This window comes from Ursus arctos, unplaced genomic scaffold (assembly GCF_023065955.2).
Source record: "Ursus arctos isolate Adak ecotype North America unplaced genomic scaffold, UrsArc2.0 scaffold_1, whole genome shotgun sequence".
Taxonomy (NCBI): domain Eukaryota; kingdom Metazoa; phylum Chordata; class Mammalia; order Carnivora; family Ursidae; genus Ursus; species Ursus arctos.
In genome coordinates, this window is record NW_026622763.1 from 46,517,098 (window position 1) to 46,539,658 (window position 22,561).

Below are 22,561 nucleotides of genomic sequence, written 5' to 3' on the forward strand. Positions count from 1 at the left end.
GCCGGTATCTAATATCACTCTTTGGATTCCACTCCTTATCTTTGAAAGGTATCTTTTCCTGTGGATGGTGCTACAGCCACAGTACCTCAGTCAACTTAGACAGGAACACTGAGACTTCTTAGATGCTTTATCTCTTGCAAATCACAGACAGTACTGTAGACTCTATCCCCTACAATCTCTTCATTGAACATATCCCATATTCTCCATTGCTGCAAATGACTAACTGAAGACTTAAGTGTGGTTCGGTTGGAAGGTAATGCAGAGTCTGACCTAGTATTTGGTCTCTCTCCAATCATTTATACATCATTATTGGATTCATTTTTTAAGTCAGGACTGAGTTTTCATGGTCTCTGGAAGACGAGACTCCAGTTGGATCTCTACTAAAGCTCCTTCCTAGCTCTCAGATAGCATGCAAATAACACAAACTCTCTGAGAGGGGAAGTGAGGATATGACGCCTTTTAGATTTGTTGTAAAACCTAAGATTACACATGTGGAGTACTTTACACAGAATCAGACACATCATCAAATCTTAATAAATGCCAGTGTCCTGATTATATGTGCTCCCTTGCTCAAAATACCTCAGTGACACATCAGCTCCTACTGAAAAAGATCTAATACGGATTTTCAAATCTGCTCTCAACAAGACCCCATCTTTTACTATTTCTCTTCTTAAAACCCCATTGTTACCAGAGGGGAGGTGGGGACGGGCGAGACTAGTTAAATAGGGCATGGGGATTAAGGAGGGCACTTGTGATGAGCAGTGGGCGTTGGATGGAAGTGTTGAATCACTATATTGTACCCATCATACTGATACTACACTGTAAACTAACTGGAATTTACATGAAAACTTAAAAAGAAGTTCTCAAAACTCCATTCAAACTGGATGGAAGGCTATTCCTCCTGGATTGTTGTTTCTTTTGTCAGCCCTGTGCATGTGCTCACACATTTCTCTACCCTTCCCTGTGGATTGTTCATCTTTCTACCTCTCAGTTGCTACAAGTCTTCTTATTCATCTTCCAAGGCCTACCAATTGTCACATAAGTCGTACATCTTTCTATAGCTGTTTTTTTTCTGTTTGTATCTATTTTTAGCTCTGACTGCCCACTTTGTTGTCATGGTTTTGTTAACTTTTCTTGTTACACTTATCATTATTTCATATTATAGTATTGGGGGATATAGCATAGTAGAGGACCTAAAAAATATATGAGGTATATGGGATCAACTGCTGACTATCAAAACTATCACTTACTTACCAGGTGTGTGATCTTGGGTCAATCATTAACCTCTTTGTGGCTGCCCACATTTATAAGACGAAGTCTATAATAATAATATATTTTATGGTGGATGTTTTAGGTTGAATTGTGTCCCCCCCCAAAATATATTTTAAAGTCCTAACCCCTGGTACCTCAGAATTACTTTATTTGGAAATATTGTCATTGTAGATGTAATTAAATTAAGGTGAGGTGTAAACCAATACAACCAGTGTCCTTTTAAGAAAAGGAAAGAGACACAAAGAGGGAGCACACCATGTGACCACGGAGGCAGAGGCTGAAGATATGCTCCCTAAGCCAAGTAACACTTGATCTACAAGACACTGGAAGATGCAAGGAAGGATTCTCCCCTAGAGGCTCTAAAGAGAGCATGGCCCTGCCAACACTTTGATTTTGGACTTGTAGCCTCCATAACTGAGAAAGAATAAATTTCTGTCATTGGAAGCCATCAGTTTGTGGTACTTGGTTACAGGAGCCCTAAGAAATTAATACAGTTGATGTGAAGGGTAATCAAACAGAAATCTCAGGAGAGTATCTCACTTGCAACATTTAACAAATCTTAATTTCCATCACATGTATCATTTTTTCTGCTGTAATGTAAACTCCCTGAGCTCAGGAACCATATCCTGTGTTGTTGTCCATCAAGGACCACGTACCTCACAGAACAGTGGCTCAGAGAATGAAGGAAATGTGTTTTGAATAAATACATAATTAGTATGCTAATTTTTATTGATTAATTATTAGTCCCTTATAAGGAACACTGAAAAAAAAAGAATACTTGTCATATTGCCTAAAAATAGTCATGACTTAGGAAATAATTATTTTCTATGCAGAGGTGAATGAGATTAAGCATATCTGTACTGTATTCTGGCCAATTATTTGAAAAATAAATGAAGTTCTAATGAAGCTAATTACTAATTGATATCAAAGTAAATTTCACATCATGTTTTTAGGAAAATAATTGTTCATATTTTTCACTGCAGTATAAAAACCTTAAAATACTTATCTTCTTTTTCTGTTGGTTGAAATTATCTATGATGACACCAATGAATAAGTTCAAAGTGAAGAATGACCCAAAGATGATAAAGATGACAAAATAAATATACATGTAGAGACTGTATTCATATATGGGCTGCTTGTCTACCTATAAAATTAACAAAAGTTAGCAGTATGTTGACAATAACATTAATCATTTTCTTTTTCACATGGTTTGACAAGTTAATCCAAATAGTTCTATCCTAGGTGAACTTGGCTTTTCAGAAGTCATAGCATTTTAAGGATCAGCATAAACGTTCTTAAAAATTTATTCAACATTAAGTAAATATTTATTACATGCTTACTATGTATATGAATATAATCTTCAAATGACTACAAAGGACTTAACTAAATGTAGTACTTGTTCTCAGACTGGTAGGACAATTTAGTAACTTCATGACCTAATGTACGTTTTCTATTTCCAGAAAAAAAAACTGTAAAAGAAATGATAACCATACTTATAGAAATTTCGTTGATTTTTTTCTTCATTTGATGACAGAAATGTCTTCCACTGGATTTAACTTTCTTAGCCATGGAACTCATTTCACATAAACTCTTCCACAGCATTTTAAATATAAAAACAATAAAAGCTGTGAGTAAAATTTTTAAAACCCATGAATAACATGTGTTATTGAATTCTTATTTTGATAAACATATTTATTGAGCACTTGTTTTTGCCAGGCTGTGCAAAGTGCTCTACTCACATTTTCTTTTCGGATCCTCAGAACAATGCCATCAAGTGGACATTGAATTTTTTTTGTTTTTTCAGTCAATAAACAGGACGAGAGAGGCAAAGTAATTTGTTCCAAGTCAGCTGCAGAGCTCGTATGATCCGAGAGGGCCAGAATTTGAGCAAGCTCTGTCACCAAACGCTGCACACATAATTGCTAGTCTATTATTAAGTGGAAGTTTTCATTTTGTGTGTACATACCAAGGGCTCCTTGGAGCTACTATTTGAAAATGGCCGAACTAAACTAAGGAGCCTTAGAAATTGTAAGTTTAGTGTAATATTGACCAATACTTACATTGACAGAATCAACAGCTGCATACATAATATCCATCCATCCCTTAAATGTGGCCTATAACAATAAAATCTGAATGTTAGGCTCATACTCTAAAATAGCCGTACATGAGTTTAGCCCATTCATTGTTACCTTTAGTGACACTGAATCACTGAGTTTTACTATATTTCAAAATATCAATTTAATATAAAGATGCTATGTCAAGAACAAAAAGGACATAGTCCCAAGTTACATTCTAAATCTTAGTCCTAGTTAATTATTTCCAGGTTGTTACAATTCCTACAAAGTTTGCACATGAACTTTTATTTTTCCAGAGGTAGAGAAGAATTTTATGAACAAGGCAAGAAACATTTTTTCTCCATTTCTTATGGATCCTCTATGATAGTGGGAAGTTCTTCTCATTCCCATGTAGTGTAAAATTGGCAGTCCAAAAACTATTTATTTTTGGAGCTACATTCAGGTGGTGCAAACGGCGAGGAGCCACATGACACCAAAAGTCAATTATGAATTAATGACTCTCAAATGCAACAGAATCTTTGCTTCTTAACTCATGTTTTATAGGTACATGTTCAAGAAGGACCAAGTCTCCTTTTTAAAGTCACAAAGTACCTTATGTTTAATTCCTAGGTAATAGATTATTTAAAGAATGACTTCTATCCCTCATCTAGTGTCTGCTAAAACATCAAGCATTCATGACAGGGCTCACTTACAACTTGAAGCAGAGACAGGTAACCAAGTCCAACATTATCAAAGTTCACCTTCAGGTTCTTCCATCGTACATTTTGACTAACATTCATCAGCGCGGAACAGTCGGAACGATTTTGAACTAGATTTGTTGGAAAGCGTGACCCGTCTGTGGTATTAACACACTCATAGAACTTCCCAGCAAACAAATTTACTCCCATGATGCTAAATATTAGCCAGAATATAAGACACACCAGTAGCACATTCATGATGGAAGGAATTGCACCAATGAGGGCATTCACGACCACCTAGTATTCAAAAGTAAGAAAAGGATGATTAGGAGTAGGAAAAATGTTAAATGGTCAACATTAATGAAACACAACGCAGAATTAAAGAAATTAGAAAAGCCACCCTTACATGTTTAAGACATCAAACCACCAACCAACATGTATTAATTGAATGTCTATGCTCAGTAGTATGCCCAGCAAGACAAAATGAGACAGGAGCCCTGTGAACAAGTTTACTAAAATATATGATGAACACACATTGAAACTAATAGCCACGATGCAAAACAAAGTAACTAAAATGATACCACAGTTTAAATAACTGAAAAAATAAAAATAATAAACCAAAAACCTGATATATGTAAGGTGAAGTCGTAAATCTGCATACTCTAGGGGAAAAAAAAAAGGAAATTTCTAAGTATGAATGATAACAAATAAATAAAATGTACATTCAAAGGTTCATAGTCCTAGAATGACCAGTGCTAAAATTCTCCCATATTGAGAAGCTACTGGTGTATATAAGCTGGAGTTGAGGTTAGGAGTCTTTTATTGTATGAACCCTTTTTATCTAATTGGTTTTGCTAGTTGTATGATACGTGAATTCAATCCAGACCTTGCGACCTCTGTTTCTTCATCTGCTAAAAGAGAGCCAACTTTTCAGATTTATTGTTCTAAGTTTAAATATACTTCATATATAAGTCCTTGGCTAAATACAGATAACGCTTGCCTCAGTTAAAATAAAAATGAAGGAGTTTATCTTTACTACTTCCTTTATTTCTGCTTTTCAGCATTTCCATTAATGACCAGTGCCTCTTGCCACTTCAATTTTCCTGCATGCAGAGTATTGTAGCATTTACCACTCTCCAGATTTTCCTAATTACCCCACCTTTCAAAACCTATGTCTTTTTATACTTCAACTCTAGTCTGAATTTGAGTCCAAACGCATTAAAGACCAATTTGTTAAGTAAGAGCCTTGTGCTCCCTCTTTTTTCCAAATGGTGAAACATTAAGCGTCCCTGACTACTTTTGAGATTGTCTAGAGCAGAGTTGGCAAACGCTTTCTTAAATATTTTTAGGCTTGGAGGGTTATATGGTCTCTGCAGCAACTATTCAGTTCTGCCACTGTGGCAATAAATTATAAGCAAATGGATATGGCTGAGAAGCAGTAAAACTTCCCTTATGAAACGAGCAACCAGCCTGTGGGGCTTTAGTTTGTTGACCTTTGACCTAGAGCAATAGTTATTACCCTAGGGTCTATGACCTGTTGAGGTTCCATGTGAGCATGAAATTATATGAAAAACATTATGGGTGTACTTTTTTAATGAGATGATTCATATTTTTATGAGATTCTGATAGTGTACACGACAGTAAAAGGGTTAGGAAGAACGGGAGTAAAGAATAAAGTTCAAAGTGGCCAGCTCTTTATCAAGCCTATGCTTTCCTCCTCACTTCCTATTGCCCTCCCCACTGTGTTTATCACCTAGGCCCATTGATCTTCCAGTCATTGCTCAAACATGCCTTGCACACTCAAGCCTGTGCTTCTCCCCCAGGTAGCGTCTCTGCCTGGAGTTCCTACATGCCTGGGATTTGGGACCACTCTTTCAGTCATGGCTCCAATGTCAACTCCTTGTGAGGCCCTCCTACACTTCCCCAGGAAGCCACTTCACCCTCCATGTTTCTGTAGAACTGCGTGCTTACTATTTTATAGCTGATGTCCTAGAGTAACTACCGTTCCCCTGTCTGTCTCTCCATGATTTTTGTCCCTATTCAGTGTTGGGGGGCTGGGTTTCTTCACCATTGTGCTCTTTTTATAGCATAATAACTGACACATAGCAGGTGTTTAAAATGTTTGCTGAAAGAATGTGAGTAATGGTGGGTCTCTGAGGGAGGTAGGTACATATCTGTCTGATAAGAAGCCATTTGGGAAAGTCAGTAAGCTTAAGAGCCTCAAGACTCAAAGGAAGCTAACTACAAAATGCCTTAAATCATTACTTCATTTATTCTTCAGAACCATCCTGCAGCGTGAAGGAACATATCCTTTCTGCATAGTTAATAAATGCTAAAGAGACATATCTGGTCCTCCAAATATGTTAAAACATTCTCCTGCATCCAGTTCAGCTCTATTATAGATAAAGAGCAAAGAGCAAAGAGGATAAAATAATGGGCTGGCTTAATTGCTAAGGGAAGTAGTTTTGTAGGGGAAAGTATATTCTTCATTCATGAAAATGCAGTATACTGATATTATCTGTTTGAGTCCAGAAATCAGTCATAAATTCTAGATAGATTGTAACATTCTACCAGTGCTCAAAAAATGAAGGTAATGCCAATGGATTCCAATACCACCTTTCTGTATAATAATGTAACTTGTAATTTTTCAATTCTTATATGATAAAAAAGATTGACTTAGATTTATCATTTTTTTTGTATAATCATGATCTCTCATATACACGGGAGCCTCGTACACTGAATGCATTAAGCAGTAGACATGACAGTCATAGTTTAGCAGAGATAACACTGAAGATCTGCTAGACAAAAAGATCTCTGATTTCACCTGAGGTTTCAGATTTCCAAGCCCCATTCCAGAGTTTATGATCCAGTATGTCTGGAGTGGGACCTGGGCATTTGCATTTCTAATAGGTTCTCAGATGATGCTGATGACTGGTCTGTGGATTACACTTAGAGAAGTAGTGAGATAGACTAATCTGCATGTTGAGTTATTCAGGGACTACAGGTAGAGAGGCAATCAGATAAATAAGTAAAAAAAAAAACCCACAACAATATAACAAGGATTTTGTATGTCCGAGCATACGGGGGGATGCCCACTTATGCCCGATGGTGAAGAGACAAAGCAAATTTAAACTGAGCCTTACTGGTTGGATAGGTATCTGCTATACTGATGAGTTAGGGTTGGGACAGGGCAGGGAGAGGCACTCCCAGCCAAGAGAAAAACAGAAATATGAGAAAGCAAGTGTAAAGCTGGTGAAAAGGAAATTTGAGGAAAACAGCAATAAATAAGAATGTGGACTAATTAGAGAGAATAAGGTCATTGTCCTCCATGTATTTTATGAAGTTGCTGGTTTAATACACCTCTTAAAGCTAAGTTGCTACTAGTCATTATTTATCTCACCTCATTTATCTCTACAAAATGATCTTTTTTCAGGCACCACGCAGCCTAGTACAAATTACGTAAATTCTCAGAGCTTTAGTTTTGTCAAATGTAATTTGGAGATAATTCTACTTTCACTGAAACATTTATTTTAAGGATGAAATTTAAGGTGGTGGTTGATGCCACTTCATTTCTCTGTTTTTTCTTATGATTCCTACCCAGGGTAGCTCTTAAAAAAATGTTTTTTTAAAGATTTTGTTTATTTATTTGGCAGAGATAGAAAGAGAGCACAAGCAGGGGGAGCAGCAGGCAGAGGGAGAAGCAGGCTCCCTGCTGAGCAAGGATCCCCATGCAGGACTCGATCCCAGGGCTCTGGGATCATAACTGAGCCAGAGGCAGACACTTAACCAACTGAGCCACCCAAGTGCCCTATGAAATATTTTTTGAGCACTGGATACAGGCAAGTCCTCGATAATTTGTACATGGGAGATGTTATCAGAATGAATAGTGTCCCCTTCACTTAAATTTCCTGGCATAGAGAAGATTTTCATTTAAAAAAGGAGAAATCACTTATTTGGATTAGTGCCTAATAATATTATGTGAAGGAGGCATTACTGTATTTGATTTACTCTTTGTTAAACAATATGCACTGACTGCTATGTATAAGCATATGTACACACACACACATATATAAACAGTCCATCTATATGTAGATATGTAGATATATGTACATATAAATATAAACAGTCCATAATTTCTATATACTCATTTTTTTATATTTTATACTCCATTTAGAAAATAAGGATATTAGAAAATTCAGCATTTTCTTACCCTCATTCCTTCAAATCTAGATAAAGCTCTTAGAGGTCTTAAAGCTCTAAGTGTCCGAAGGGATTTAATGGGGCCAAGGTCTGAGTAGCCGAGAGTGTTTGCAACTAAAGTAACCAAAGAAACCTACAAAAAATAAAATTTTTGTTAATCATTTCAATGAAATAATAAAGCATAAAAAAGAAAAGTCAGTTTCAAAGATCACTAAAAGCAGATCAACAAGAATAATATTTTATATATCAAGTTGTCTAGTCATTGCCTAAAAACAGGTAAGATGAATGAATGCTTTTGTAAGGAAGGCTAATGAAAATAAAAATAGAAGGAAAGTAGGTTATTTCTTATATTTGAATAAAAATCACACAAGCTTTTCACACTTTCTGTCATCAATGATTATGTACTTGCTTATCAATTCTGAACTTATGCTTGATATATTTAATTAGATATGCTATACATTTAGTTCAAGCAACTTATGTTATACATTTATGCTATACATTTAATTAGAGCAACTATCAAAGTTTCAATTATAATGAAACGTAGGGCATAACAAAGTGTGTGATTCTGAAGCTAAGTCATAAGACTGTGGCACTGACTCGACCAGATCTCAGTCCTACTATAAACCTTATTCAAAAGCATTCTGAAGACTCATGATTTTGAGATGGAGCTAATTCCCCACAAGACTGTTCTGCCTTGCAATTTCTCAGAATTGGCACCAAAGATTTACTTAGTAATAGTGGGAGAAAATCTCAACCATATGGAAGAGAGCACAAGAGTATATGATCTCACAGGTTTTACAATCAACACAGACATACAGAACTTCATCATGGTAGACCAGCCACAATGACCATAACCAGTATCCAACAGAAATTTGTGTTCTTTTCATAAACTATCTTAGAAGAAAGAACATGGATAGAAATAAAATCAATACACATTTTGTTAATAGAGCAATGAGCTCCTCAATGACCTCACATCTGGATCTGTAAATGCATTCTGTCTCTGAGTAAGTTCCATTTAAAAAATTCATTTGTTTTTACAGTGTGTGTAGCAGGAAGCAATGTCTAAGAACAATGTCCGGAATGCAGCTCTTCATTACGAATTAAGTACTGACTAAAAGATTAAAAATTTCCAGGGAAGACTAGGAATACCTGAGAGTCAACCTCCTTATATTTAACTATTGACAGAGTAGAAAAATTCATTGCTCCCAAGTTCACTGCTCCTGCTATCAAAGACAAGTAAACTGATTTATGAATCAAGATGTGTTGAAGTGTTTTGTTCTTTCTCATGCAGTTGCTTCCAAATTTCTTCATGTAACATTGTTTCTTTTTAACTTTTTATGCTGCATATCCAGCAGAACTAATCCTCCCTCATATCATTCTGAAATTCACCCACGTCATTCAGGTCCATTATTTTCCAATTAAGTACACTTAAGAAAATATGCTTTTTAATTAGAATAGCAAGTATTCCTCTTAATCAGGAAAAAAAAAAGTTTTTTAATGTCCATTATAATGGGAATAGCCCCTACAGAAATGGCAGACCCGATTTCCAAACCACTGTTAGGTGTTATGATATTGAATATAGTAGATACATATTATTGAGAAAACTAGAGATTACTCTCTGACTGAGAAGATATACACACATCTATTTATCTATGCATACATATGTATCTACACAATATACGCCAATACTGATGAATAATGCTCAGGCAAATAAATTTCAATTCAAGAAGCCTGCGGAAATCCAACAAGTCCATCCTGTGAATATCAAATCAGATCAGTTCTGAAACCTCAGTATGCACCAGAATCATCTGGAAGCCTCATAACAATAGTTTTCCGGGTCCCAACATCTGGGCTTCTGATTGAGTAGATCTTGGGTAGGTCCTGAGAACTGCATTACCAACAAGTCTCACCAATGCTGTTGGTTCAGGGATCATGCTTTGAGAACAACTCCTCTAGATAACTGGTTCAATTTTTGAGAAATAAAATCTCAGTTCCTCCTCCAAATCTGCATCACTAAATTTTCATCTCTACCAGCAAGAATATTGTGTACAGCTTCGCTCTCCATGTTGCATAATACAAATATTATATATAGAATATGTATTATATATAATATGTAATGTATGTTTTTGTATTTACATGTATACTTACTTTTTCTCAAAATACTAAATAATATTTAAAATTGAAGCTAAATATCTGAGTTCCATATATTACGTACTCTTAAATATTAAGAATCACCAGTTCAGATTTTCAAATACAACATAAAATAATTTCTGCTATGAAATGGTTATCTCTTTCTTAACCTAAAATAAATTCAATTCTATGTATAAACTTTTATTACACAGACTGAGTGATGAAAATAACTGTTTGTGATAATATTTTTAAAGGTTTTTAAATATTTTATAATAACTTTTAAAAGACCCATTCATATTTAATGGTTAAGAGGAAAGAAAAGAAATATCCTACATTCCTTCTGTCATTTCTGTTTATTTTGGTTAGCCTTTCTTTAAATATACTATGTTACAAAAGCATCTATCTTACCATTTATTTTTCTAGTCAGTAACTAGGTAACATATATAAAAAGTAAATTAAAGAACAATCAATATGAGTCACTAATTAAGGTCTCAAAAATTAGAGATCTCACAGAGAAGGTCCAAGAGAACATAAGAGGTATAATGTATAGCTGTACCTTGAAAAAATTGCTTTTGCACATCACTGATATAGAAAACAAAAGTGTTATTATTTGCAATACTTTTATCTATTGAGCTGTTAAAGGAAGAGTTTACTGAGCTTTGGATAACAGTTGAGAAATTGAACTTTTGAGTAGATATGATAAGTTTTGGGTTAATTTTGCAGTCAGATTTGGCTATTTGTAGTCATGCTTACTCGTAATTTTGGTATCTATGAATGATGCCATATTTATCTTTTCTGAAAAGTTTGATAATGCAAACTCCTGGTTAAATGTTACAGCACTTGTTAACACTATAAAAATTTGCATGTCGCCCTCTAATTCCACATGAGATGGAAAACAAATCTCTAACAATTGTAACTGATTATAAGTTGTCCCTTCCCTAGTCACGAAGACCTAGATTCTGGAAAATCTAGGAGAATTAGTAAGAAGATGGAAAAAATAAATCATTCTGAGAAAAATTGGATTGGGAAATTGAGGTGAAGAATTAATTTAAGAAAGCCTTTTAAAATAATATAATGTAATTATTATATGTGATATATTATTAAATTATATCATTAAGATATAAAGTAAAATTGAATGCACTAAATAAGAATAAATTGATAAACTTGAATATTGCACCATTTCTATTTCAGATGCCTTAGTCTCACAGCTATTTTAGGATTTCTTTTCTATTTCAACAAGATTCCTAAAAAATGGTTTTGCTTTGTTAAAAATAATGCATAAGTTGAAGCATTCTTATATATTTTCTGTCATCCAAGTATTGAATATTTCTCTGAATTTATTACTTGAAATTGCCAATGCGTATTTTCTGCTTCACTGCCACTCCAGAGACGAAGGGTAAGTTAGATGTTTCAGGTGGAGACAAGAGTTGTGATTCATTCTGGTTTTCCCTCTCACTGTGACAAAGGTAAATATTTTGAAATTCCATGCCTAACCAACTCCTTAACCCAGAGTTAGTTAACTTTAGCTCTACCATTTTACATAACTTTCAGCTAACATATCAGACAACTCCTTAACCCAGAGTTAGTTAACTTTAGCTCTACCATTTTACATAACTTTCAGCTAACATATCAGACAACTTGATATATCCCTTTTATTTTCTAACTTCATATTGTAAAAAGAAAAATCGATGTTTTATCTTTTTAATCTGTGCCTCTGCCCTTTTCCATTCCCACCCCCCCACCACCAAGTTTTCATTTTGTTCTTCTTCCCAACAGGAATGATATTCAAATCATGTATATATACATGTATATAAAATCACATTTTCTCTGATTGCAGAAAACATATGCACGAGTAAATTATGAATGTTAGAATGGTACAGGAAAGAATTCACATTCATTGCAGAATTTCTCTTTTAATATTCCTTACATATATATTTCTATTGGCTATATTAATATTTCAAAAATACCTATAAAGCTATAGTCTGAAAGTACAAAAAGCCAATCAAGATTAAAATATGATAATGAACAATATTAGCGAAGGTTCCTTATAACACTTATTCGTAAGAATAAATCCAACTTACATCAACAATTAAGAAATCCAGCCAACACCAGGCATTGGTGAAATATGTTTTATAACCATATGCTACCCATTTTAGAAGCATTTCCAGAATGAAGACATAAGTAAATATCTTGTCAGCATACTCCAGGATAATCTTAATGGTCTTTTTCTTTTCAATATATATATCTTCAAAAGCCTGTGAAAATAGTATTCAAATTTCAATTCTCATCCAACTTAAAGCTTATGATTCATAACAAAAGCAGGAAATAAAATTCTAGTGGAGAATTTTATACTGAAAGATATATACTATTATGGGTTAGCTGACTTTCTTCTGGTTTACAGCTGCTATGTAACACTTAGTTCTAAACTTCTTACTAGTATGTGCCACTGGTCACTAGAGGTTAAGAGAAAGGGTGCAAAGAATAAAATTATTTATAATCCTCTAAAAGAACTATGATCTCTGATACTTGCAGTGATTTATACTTCATATGACTGCCCTTTACCTCTCTTCAAATTGGATGAATCCTGATAATTTAAGACACGATTCCCAGATTGTCCAGTCATATATATCTTTCTCACCCTTCACTGTCCTTCACACCCACCAGTAGGATTTGGAGATCTCCTTCAGTTCTTATATGCTTGTGTATTCCCAGTGCCTATAACTGTGTCAAGAACACAGCAGGAGGTAAGGGAGTTTGCTGAATGAATGAATTCAGTAGCTTATAGGGCTGTAGAACACAGGAGATGGTTTCTTTCTTTGAATTCTGCACAATATTTTATCATTCATTGAAAGCTTTAGCTCTACAAATCACTGTTGCACTCTGTCCATGAATGTGGCACCTTTTAACACTCTTCTAGAACTTTTAATAAGTGACAGACAATGATTCTGCAGTCATAGCCACTAGTCCCTTGGGAAATAATTAGAATGGACTTAATGATTTGAGCTCACCTAAGACATTGAAAATGATTGCTGACCTAACCAGGTCTAGAGTATTAGGATTTTCTCTTTCAAGTTTAAACAATATTCACTTCATCGGAGAACATGAAAACAAAAGGAGCTGTATCCTTAGTGGTTAACATTATACTACCTATCCATAGCTACCAGCTTGTCCATTCTTCTTATTCCAAGTTCTTCTATCAATACTTTAAAAATGATCCTTGGCACTTATTGCAAACTTTTGGTATCAATATTGAAGAAGACAGAGAAGCTGGGACACAGAGAATGAGCAGACTTACTAAGATGATGAAAGAAGGTTCTAGCAGCTGGCAAAGTTCTGAATGTCAGTGGCACTGAAGTGCAAGGGGAAACGTCCAGCCCTCGGGATTTTCTGGCCTCCTCTCTCCAGGTTATGGAGGAGTCAGGCAAGCAATGCAGACAGACACTATGGCAATGCTTCAGTACTTGAAATGCAAAGATAAAAAAGGGGCTTGATCACACAGAACAAGAGGGCTGTTCCTGGAACTGGGTGCAGAGCAGGACCAGTAGTAAGTCTTGATGCTGAGAGCCAACTACCCTGCCTGAGGACACCCTGTTCTGACTAGTCCCAGAGCTGGAAACAGGATTCAGCCTGCAGGACTCCTAGCTAACTTCCAGGACTAGTTACAAGGACGTGGGAGCAAGAAGGCAAGGATATCATTATGTGAGCTCTACCTAATGTGGGGTGTAGGTTTTATTGTTACCACTTGGGGTGGTAATTGGGGTGTAGGTTTTCAGTTACCACTCATTTGTTTCTACACGGTGTGTGCTCTCCTTTTTGAGGAGCCAGAAATCAGTGAAAAGCTATGGTTGGCTTTGATTTTAGAGCTCAGTTAAGTTTTGGGTCTGTAATTTACTAGCTTTGGGACATTAAACAACTTTTTAAACTCTCCGCCCAAATTCCTCATTGGTAAAATAAGCAAAATGATCATTATTTCACAGGATTGTTTAAAGATTAAGTGAAAAAACTACACTCAGATCTTGAAACATAATAAATATGTACTAACTCAGCTGTTGCCTTTTGTTTGTTTTATAGACAGATATTTAAAAAATCTAACTTAATTAGCCAATCTCTGAATAAAAAGAGTAGTTTCTTAAAATACCTTTCCCTTTTCTTCCTCATATGATTCATTTGAATTTCAGGGTTTTTAAAAAGATTTTATTTATTTATCTATTTCAGACAGAGAGAGAGGACACACAGGTGCCTGAACAGGGGGAGGAACCAGGGGAGAGGGAGAGAATCTGAAGCAGGCTCCAGGCCAAGTGCAGAGCCCAACATAAGGCTTGATTTCACGACCCTGAGATCATGACCTGAGCCAAAATTAAGAGACCTACACTTAATCAACTGAGCCACTCAGGCACCCCTGGGTTTAGTTTTGAGAGTGCCTCTTGCCAAAAAATGTCATCTTCCTTTTTAGAAATTTTGAACAAGGGATTATTCTCAACATCAATTTTTTTTTTTTTTTTACTCTCCTTTCTAAAAGTCTCAGTCACATTGGTGACTCAACGTGGAAAAAACTTCTATAGTTACTAGGAATGCAAGATAATGTAGACATTGTTGAGATTCCTACTTGCATTCTACCTGATAAGAAGAGTACCATTATACCTATTCATCTTCTGTTTCAGGAGAGGCTATCCACTCTAGGCCCTGAGCATCCCTGCATGTCCTTGTTGGGTATGCCAAGAACGCAAGGCCCTGACTTGCTCTTTATTTAGGTTATTTCTCAGGGTTGCTTTTGCAAACACAATCTTGAGGGATGAGACAGTGGCTCTGGCAAGGTTGCTTACTGTTTGCTTTAAAAAGACAGGGTTCCCTGGGGTGCCTGGGTGGTTCAGTTGGTTAAGCAGCCAACTCTTGATTTCGGCTCAGGTTATGATCTCAGGGCTGTGAGATGGAGCCCTGCATTGGGCGCTATGTGGGGAGTAGAGCCTGCTTAAGATTCTCTCTCTAAGGGCGCCCAGGTGGCTCGGCCGTTAAGCGTCTGCCTTTGACTTGGGTCATGATCCCGGGGTCCTGGGATCAAGCCCCGCATCAGGCTCCCTGCTCTATGGGAAGCCTGCTTCTCCCTCACACACTCCCCTTGCTTGTGTTCCCTCTCTCGCTGTCTCTCTCTGTCAAATAAATAAATAAAATCTTAAAAAAAAAAAAAGATTCTATTCTCTCCCTACCTCTCCCTCTCTGCCCCTCCCCTCCTTTAAAAATAAAAGAACAGGGTTCCCTAAATTCAGTGCTCTTCAGCTGTGATGTTAATCCACTGTGTGTGTGCCATTCATTTATCCATGTGCCATGCCCTCATGAGACTTGGGGACAAGCGGGACCAACACAAACATGCTGAAGTTCATGTTGCTTCCAACGTCATGAGTAATAAAACCCTTTGTCTCTGACTTGGAGGTCTCATGTATCCTACTGGCATCCATGAAATAGCAACAGATGAACTTCTTATAAAAATCCAGTCCCAGATCCATGAAGACTATCTGTGGGACAATTTACAAAGTTCTTAAGTATTCTGTTTTTAGTATAATGGAATTTCCAGCGGTATCTCTAGCTGGAACTGGGCTTCTAAAGGTTCGTCTCTGTTGCGTCAGCAGGAAAGAAAAATAAGAAAAGGCGCAGGGAGTTTATAACTTTCCCAGATCCCTTTCAACTCTCATAAAAAGTGCTTGTTATACGTACAAGAATAAGAAATATGTCCCATTCTCACCCTAAAATTACAGTTTGTTTTGCAAGATGCTTCCTAAGCTGACACTGCCTATCTTTGTCACAGGACCTGTGGCCACCACTCTCCTCCCTATTTGTTCTTCCTCCAATGTCACTTTCTACAACTTGGCAACTTCTAATTTCCCGAATACCTCATTATGTTTTATGCTTCCTTATCACTTATACTTGCTCCTCAGCCCACCCTGTCTGGCTGAAAAATCCTATTCATCTTTCTAGATCTTGTAAAACATCAACTACTTTTCTGAAATCCAAGCAGACAATTGTTCATCTCTTGCCACAGAGCTTTGTCAAGTATATTCTTTACTTACAAACACATCCCAGTTCTGTGACCACTTGTGCCTCTCTCCCCAATGCTCCCTGCACTCCTTGAGAAAAGTACCTGGATCTTATCCAACTTTGCATTCAAGGAAGCAAGAATAATACCTGGCCTGTAGTAGTGCTTACTAAATATTTCCTGAACTAAACTAAAATTTTGTCCCAATACTAATCATAAGAAATCACTTTTAGGTAAAACAACTTTCATATTTTTTTATCCTCCAACTCATTGATTAAAAATACTGACTTGGGTGAGTGCTTTTGGTATCATGTAACTTACCAGAGCACCACTGCTGAGCAGGATCATGAGAACAATAAAGCTTTCAAACCAACTGTGTTCAACTATTCTGTAGCAGGTTTTCCTGATGTTCCACCAGATTTTTCCTTTCCCTGACTCTATGTCAACTTGGCAGCATGGGAACCTCCGCACACAACCTGAGAGGAGAGACAGGTATATGAAATATTGATATTCAGAATATAAAATGCTTATGCAAAGCCTTCCCTGTGATGTCCTTCAACTGAATAATTTCTAACACTTACACTGCAGCTTTGAATAGATACAACTTGAATAGATTCAACTAAAAATAACTGTCAGTTATTTCAAACTTAAAATGCATTCTGTACTTCCTTGATTTCTCATCAATCTTTTCCTAAGTGTTTAAACTACTAAAATTTTTTTTCATTATTGCAGTCCTACTACTGTGCTGATACATGACAAACACTGAATGAATGAACTTTAAACTAAAATCTGAGGACAAAATGCTTTTCAAGACCTTCTTTGCTGATAAATTAATTTTCCTTGATGTGGATCTCATCTACAGTTTTCTGATGCTTCCACTCTTAAAGAAAAAAAAGCGCTCTTCACAAAGCTTAATTAAATTCTAGATAATATTAAGAAAACTGGTAGAAGTTTCTACAATTATATTCTAAAGAAATAGATCTTGATTAGAAGACGCAGGTAAAACTGTTTCAAGTAGTCTATGTTAAAAACAACTCTACCTTTGGAACTCTAGGTGTAAAAAAATGCTGCTATGGTAAACTGAGGAACATTTTATTTACAATTTTTTAGGTTTATTCATTCATTTCTCCATTAAACATTTATTGAGTGTCTTTTATATACTTAGCTGTGTATATAGTTTCCTCTCCTTGGGGGACTTATTTTTGGTTTTGGTTAGGTAGATAGATATAGAGATAAATGACTGTAACTGGATAAGGCAATTAAAATCACAAATATAAAGGGTTATTTTGGTAGCATGGAAAAAGTCTACCTCACCTGGCTTGTTTGCTGAGGAAAGACTGGTAGAGGCTTTGTGGAAGAGCTGGAGCCCGAACTGAGTCAAAGTATCAGCCAAAAAGAGCATGGGTGGAATTCCAGGCCAAGAAGGAGCAAAATGTATTGTGCATAGGAATTATAAGCAGTTCAGAATTGTGATGAAAGCAAAGTGAACACAGGAGACATGGGTGAGAAATAGAGAAATTGGTCAGATCCTGGAAAGCATTCTCCCCTACATGAAGGAGTTTGGTCTATACCCTATAGATGTTGAGGAGTAAATGAAGGGTTGTTAGCAGAGAATAATATAGGCAGATGCAATTTAAATTGATGTCTCCAACAGTTGAATGGAGGATAAACTGGAAAAGAAAGAAAAAGAGGGTGGACATGTAGAAAGATTCAGAGCCAGAAAACTATTTAGGATCCTGGTTCAGTAGCCTCAACTAGAGGGATAGGTCATGGCAACTCTGGTTAGGAACTAGAGCAATAATAGATTCGAGGCATGTTTGACAGGTAGAATCAGCAGGATTTAATGCCTTCTTGGATATGTAATACAAGAGAAAGGGAGGATCCCAGAACAGCTGAATGAATGTCAACAATGAAATGAAGAACACAGGTGCAGGAGCTACTTGGCAGGTAATGAGTTTGAGATGCTGGTGGGACTTCCAAATACAAGTATCCTGTAGCTATTTGGAGGTCTGAATCTGAAGCTCAGGGGGAAAGCCTGGGCTAGAAAAGGAGAGTTTTTGAGGTCACACATATTTTAGGAACAAGAAAAATTCTCACAGACAAGGGCCAATTTTGGAGCATTCAGTAAATGAACAGTAAATGAACAGTAAATTAAGAAACAGAATGCAATGGCATGCTGGAGCCAGCTCATATAGGCTTGTACTCATTGTTAAAATGTCAGGCATTTTTGCAACAAACTGCTGCATTTGTTGTTAAATGCAGCAATTATCAAAAGTTAAATTATAGGAACTTAAATCTATAACTCACTTTTGAAAAGACAATACATCCTAAAAACATATCCTGTTCTAATCATTTTACTATAATCTATGTTCTTGAGTACATTTCTGTCTTCTATCTGGGTCATGGAAAATTTGTCATACTAGTGGACTATTGGCATCTCTTCCCAACTCCACATTTGGTGAAGTCACATAGTAGTCTGAAATAAGCTATGGTGGGGATCTTTACACTACAAAATTATCAAATGCTATAAATCAGGGCTTGATGATTTTCTAGAGTCAACTTAACAAGTAATGCAGGGAGTGTTCATAAAATATATAAAACAGTAAAAGTGTCACATTTGTAGCCATGACACTGGGAGTAGCACAAAAATTTGAGGAAATATTCTTCCCTTATTCAAATTCTATTATCTGAGATTTGCGAACATCATTGATGAATGAGTGAAGTTCTGACATATAGTTTCTTTGTCTCACTTTCACCTTACTGATCAACAGAAATGAAATTACCAACCAACCTTCAGGTTATAACTATACTTGTTCATCAACTGCAATCATTGATTATCTAGAAATGCAAAATTTTGATAAAATTTAACAAAAGCATTCTGTGAGAATCAATGAGCTATATAGAATGTGCAATAAGGAATATTACTTATATTATTATTGGTAAATCATGTACTACACATCCTTTATATCAGTAAAATTTATGGTAAACTGAGGTACGTACGCATACTGTCTTTTTCTTGGAGAACTGGTTGTTAAACGTCCACCTGTACACCACTAGGACAGGTGGAATAAGAGAAAACTGTGAAGGAGAAGGAGACACAGTGGAAGTGGGAGAGATGTATAGGGGCTGCAGTAAAAAAAGTCAGGGAGTAAAAAGTTTCATAAAGGGCTGGTGAACAGAACCATGACCAAGAAAGACCCAGAAACATAATGACTGAAATTTCAAAAATTAAATTTCAAAAATTAAAGTTGACTTAAAAAAAAACCAACCACAATTACTTTGAAGAAGAGGAAGAACTGAAAAAAGAGGAACTACAATTAATTGATCTCTTAGAGATTTTCCTTTCAGAACTACTGTGTACTGTTAGTGGGGATGTAAACTGGTGCAGCCTCTGTAGAAAACAGTAAGGAGGTTCCTCAAAAAGTTAGAAATAAATACCATATGATCCAGTAATTCCACTACTGGGTACTTACCAAAGAAAATGAAAACACCAATTTGAAAAGATACATGCACCCCTATGTTTATTGCAGCATTATTTACAACAGCCGAGTCCATTGATAGACGAATGGATAAAGAAGATATGGTACATATATACCATGGGTTCTTACTGTACCATAAAAAAAAATGAGATCTCGCCGTTTGTGACAATATGGATAGATCTAGAGGGTACTCTGCTAAGTGAAATAGAGAAAAACAAATACCATATGATTTCACTTACATGTATAATCTAAAAAACAAAACGAATAAATAAACATACAAAAAGCAGAAAAAGACCCATAAATACAGAGAACAAACTGATGGTTGCCAATGCTGGGGAATGAGGGAATGGGCAAAACGAAGGGAAGTGGGAGGTACAGGCTTCCACTTATGAATTAGTCACAAGGCACAGGGAATACAGTCAATGTTATCACACACAAGAGCACTGTGTGGTGACAGATGGTGGCTACACTTGGGGTGAGCACAGCATAACATATAGACTAGTTGAATTACTATGTTGTACACCTGAAGCTAATATAACATTTTGTGTCAACTACACTTCAATAAAAAGAAATCACTGAAAAAAATTTTTCCTTCCAATTAGAGGGAAGGTAAAAAGGTAGGAGACCACTTTTTAGATACTTGTTTCAGAGGTTTGCAAGGTAGGCATTTTAAAAAATAATTTCCTTTTTATAAAACAAGATATTTAATTTAAAAATATTGAGCCTATCAAGTAATAACTTCAGAGAATCATAGAGCATATGCCCTGAAACACAGAACCAGAATTCTTTTGACCTATACTGTTTAGGTAGTGTCTTATTATGGTTTCTTTCATGATTCTAAAATAAATTAGTTTATTGATCCAGGTAATATGAGGTATATCTGGCACTTTAATTTCCAGCACTATAGAAATGTAGCAAGCTATGTTCCCCACCGCCCTCCACGCCACCAAAATCTCTGATTTTTTGCTATTGTGTGTATTTTATGTGTTCCTGTCCTTTCTCTCTGAAACTTTTAAGCTCTCGGAATGCTAAAACTGCGTCAGTTATGCCCTTTCTTTATGCTCATGGTACTCTACATACATAGTTTAATGGGTCATGTATAGTTGACTTAAAAGACAAAATTCCTCCACCCCAAATAGTTCTAAAATAATCCACGCATTAGTAATGATATGAAAGGTCACATCTCTGCAAATTCTAGAATTTACAAAAAGATTGGATGGGGGAAAAAAAAAACCCAGAGTGAATAGAAAATATACATATGCCTTCATTTAACCAATGTTAAATTATAGTTAACATGACCTCAGATCTGAATGAATTTACCTTCACTGTATTTAAAACAATTACCTTACATCTCAAATGTATTTAATAAAGTTAGAATATTTTATAAAATGATGTGGGAAAATAGTAAAAAGGTAGGGCCAAAAATGGACTCTGAGATCATCCCTCCCTGGGTGAAAGAAAACATCAGAAGGAGTGAAAAAATTTAAGATGGAATTATTTTTTATATTAATTTAATGCTTGAGACTTTAGAATTTATCTCAATATAAAAACAAATATCTTGTGGAGAACAGAATCTATCTGCCTCAAGTATAATTACCAAAGGAGAGCTTCCCTTTAAGATTTTACTATTCAAGATTTATTTGTGTCAGTCTTAAAACTGAAGAGAAATATTATTCATAGGATTGAGGTAAGAAAAGGGACCATATATTCTAATTAGAAAAGTAAACTTTTTATCTCAGATGAAGGTTGATAAATATTGCCCTCAGGATTTATCACACCTCAGAGAGTTTCTCACTCTTATTTTGAGGCAGGAGTGTTCGACCGCCTGTCTGGCTTTTATGCAACGGCATATCCTAAGAGATTCCCAACCTAGCTGGTTAGCAATGTTATCACACCTTCTTTTTTAAAGGGACTATTAATTAAATGTAAACATAACAGAGAATGTCTCAAACATTTTAATGGGTCCCCCCGGGTAAAGGCTATTTCTTTTGGATGGTTTCATTAATTTGTTCTCATGATGCATTTCATAAAGTCTATACTGGGTTTCATCATGTTAAACCAGTGCTCCCTGCCCCCACCCCACAAAAAAACTAACCAACATCAACCTCTTCCAAGACAAACTACCTATTAATAAAAATATAATAGCATAATCAGTATAATTAATGTAAAAATTGATTAGGAAAAAATGAGTCTTTTTATAACTTCTTAAAAATTTCTAAATCCTCTAAAACAAGTGTTTTGTCCACATTTTCTTTAAAAAAAGACAGAAGTAGGCACAAGTGAGTTGTTATTGTTTTCTTAAAGTTAGAATTAGCTGTTAGTTATTTTATAGGAAGTTAAATTCAGAATATTTTGGGGGGGGAAGTTGAGTTGGTTCCTTCTACCAAATTAACAGAAAATACATTATTTTATGGAAAAGAGGGTATCCTTCTCATACCCTAATCCTGATTTTCTAATTTACTAATTGTATAATCCAAAAGGAGTATAATAATGTAAAACCAAGCAGAATCAGAGTTCTGTCACGTCAGGTTGCCATGACATGCAGAAGTAAGGCCAGTGAAGAGCAGTGGCAGATCTAGAGAAGGAGCCTGGCATCTTGAATTATGAAGATCATGGAACAGAACTAAGGAAAGGCCTGGCATAAGAGGGAGGAGGAAGAGATGAGGAATATGATGAAAATTAGTAAAGTGATAGTTATGA

General features: G+C 35.8%; 1 protein-coding gene across 1 annotated transcript in view; it reads right to left on the reverse strand.

Moving 5' to 3' along the window:
- The window catches only part of SCN9A (sodium voltage-gated channel alpha subunit 9), a 164,950-nt gene that overhangs the window by 12,901 nt on the left and 129,488 nt on the right, over positions 1–22,561 (reverse strand). Inside the window, exons 19-24 of the mRNA XM_026492633.4 lie at positions 16,704–16,858; positions 12,436–12,609; positions 8,235–8,357; positions 4,040–4,321; positions 3,333–3,386; positions 2,279–2,416 (exon numbers count right to left, since the gene is read on the reverse strand). Coding sequence (XP_026348418.1) covers positions 2,279–2,416; positions 3,333–3,386; positions 4,040–4,321; positions 8,235–8,357; positions 12,436–12,609; positions 16,704–16,858 — 926 coding nt within the window. The remainder of the gene's footprint in view (positions 1–2,278; positions 2,417–3,332; positions 3,387–4,039; positions 4,322–8,234; positions 8,358–12,435; positions 12,610–16,703; positions 16,859–22,561) is intronic.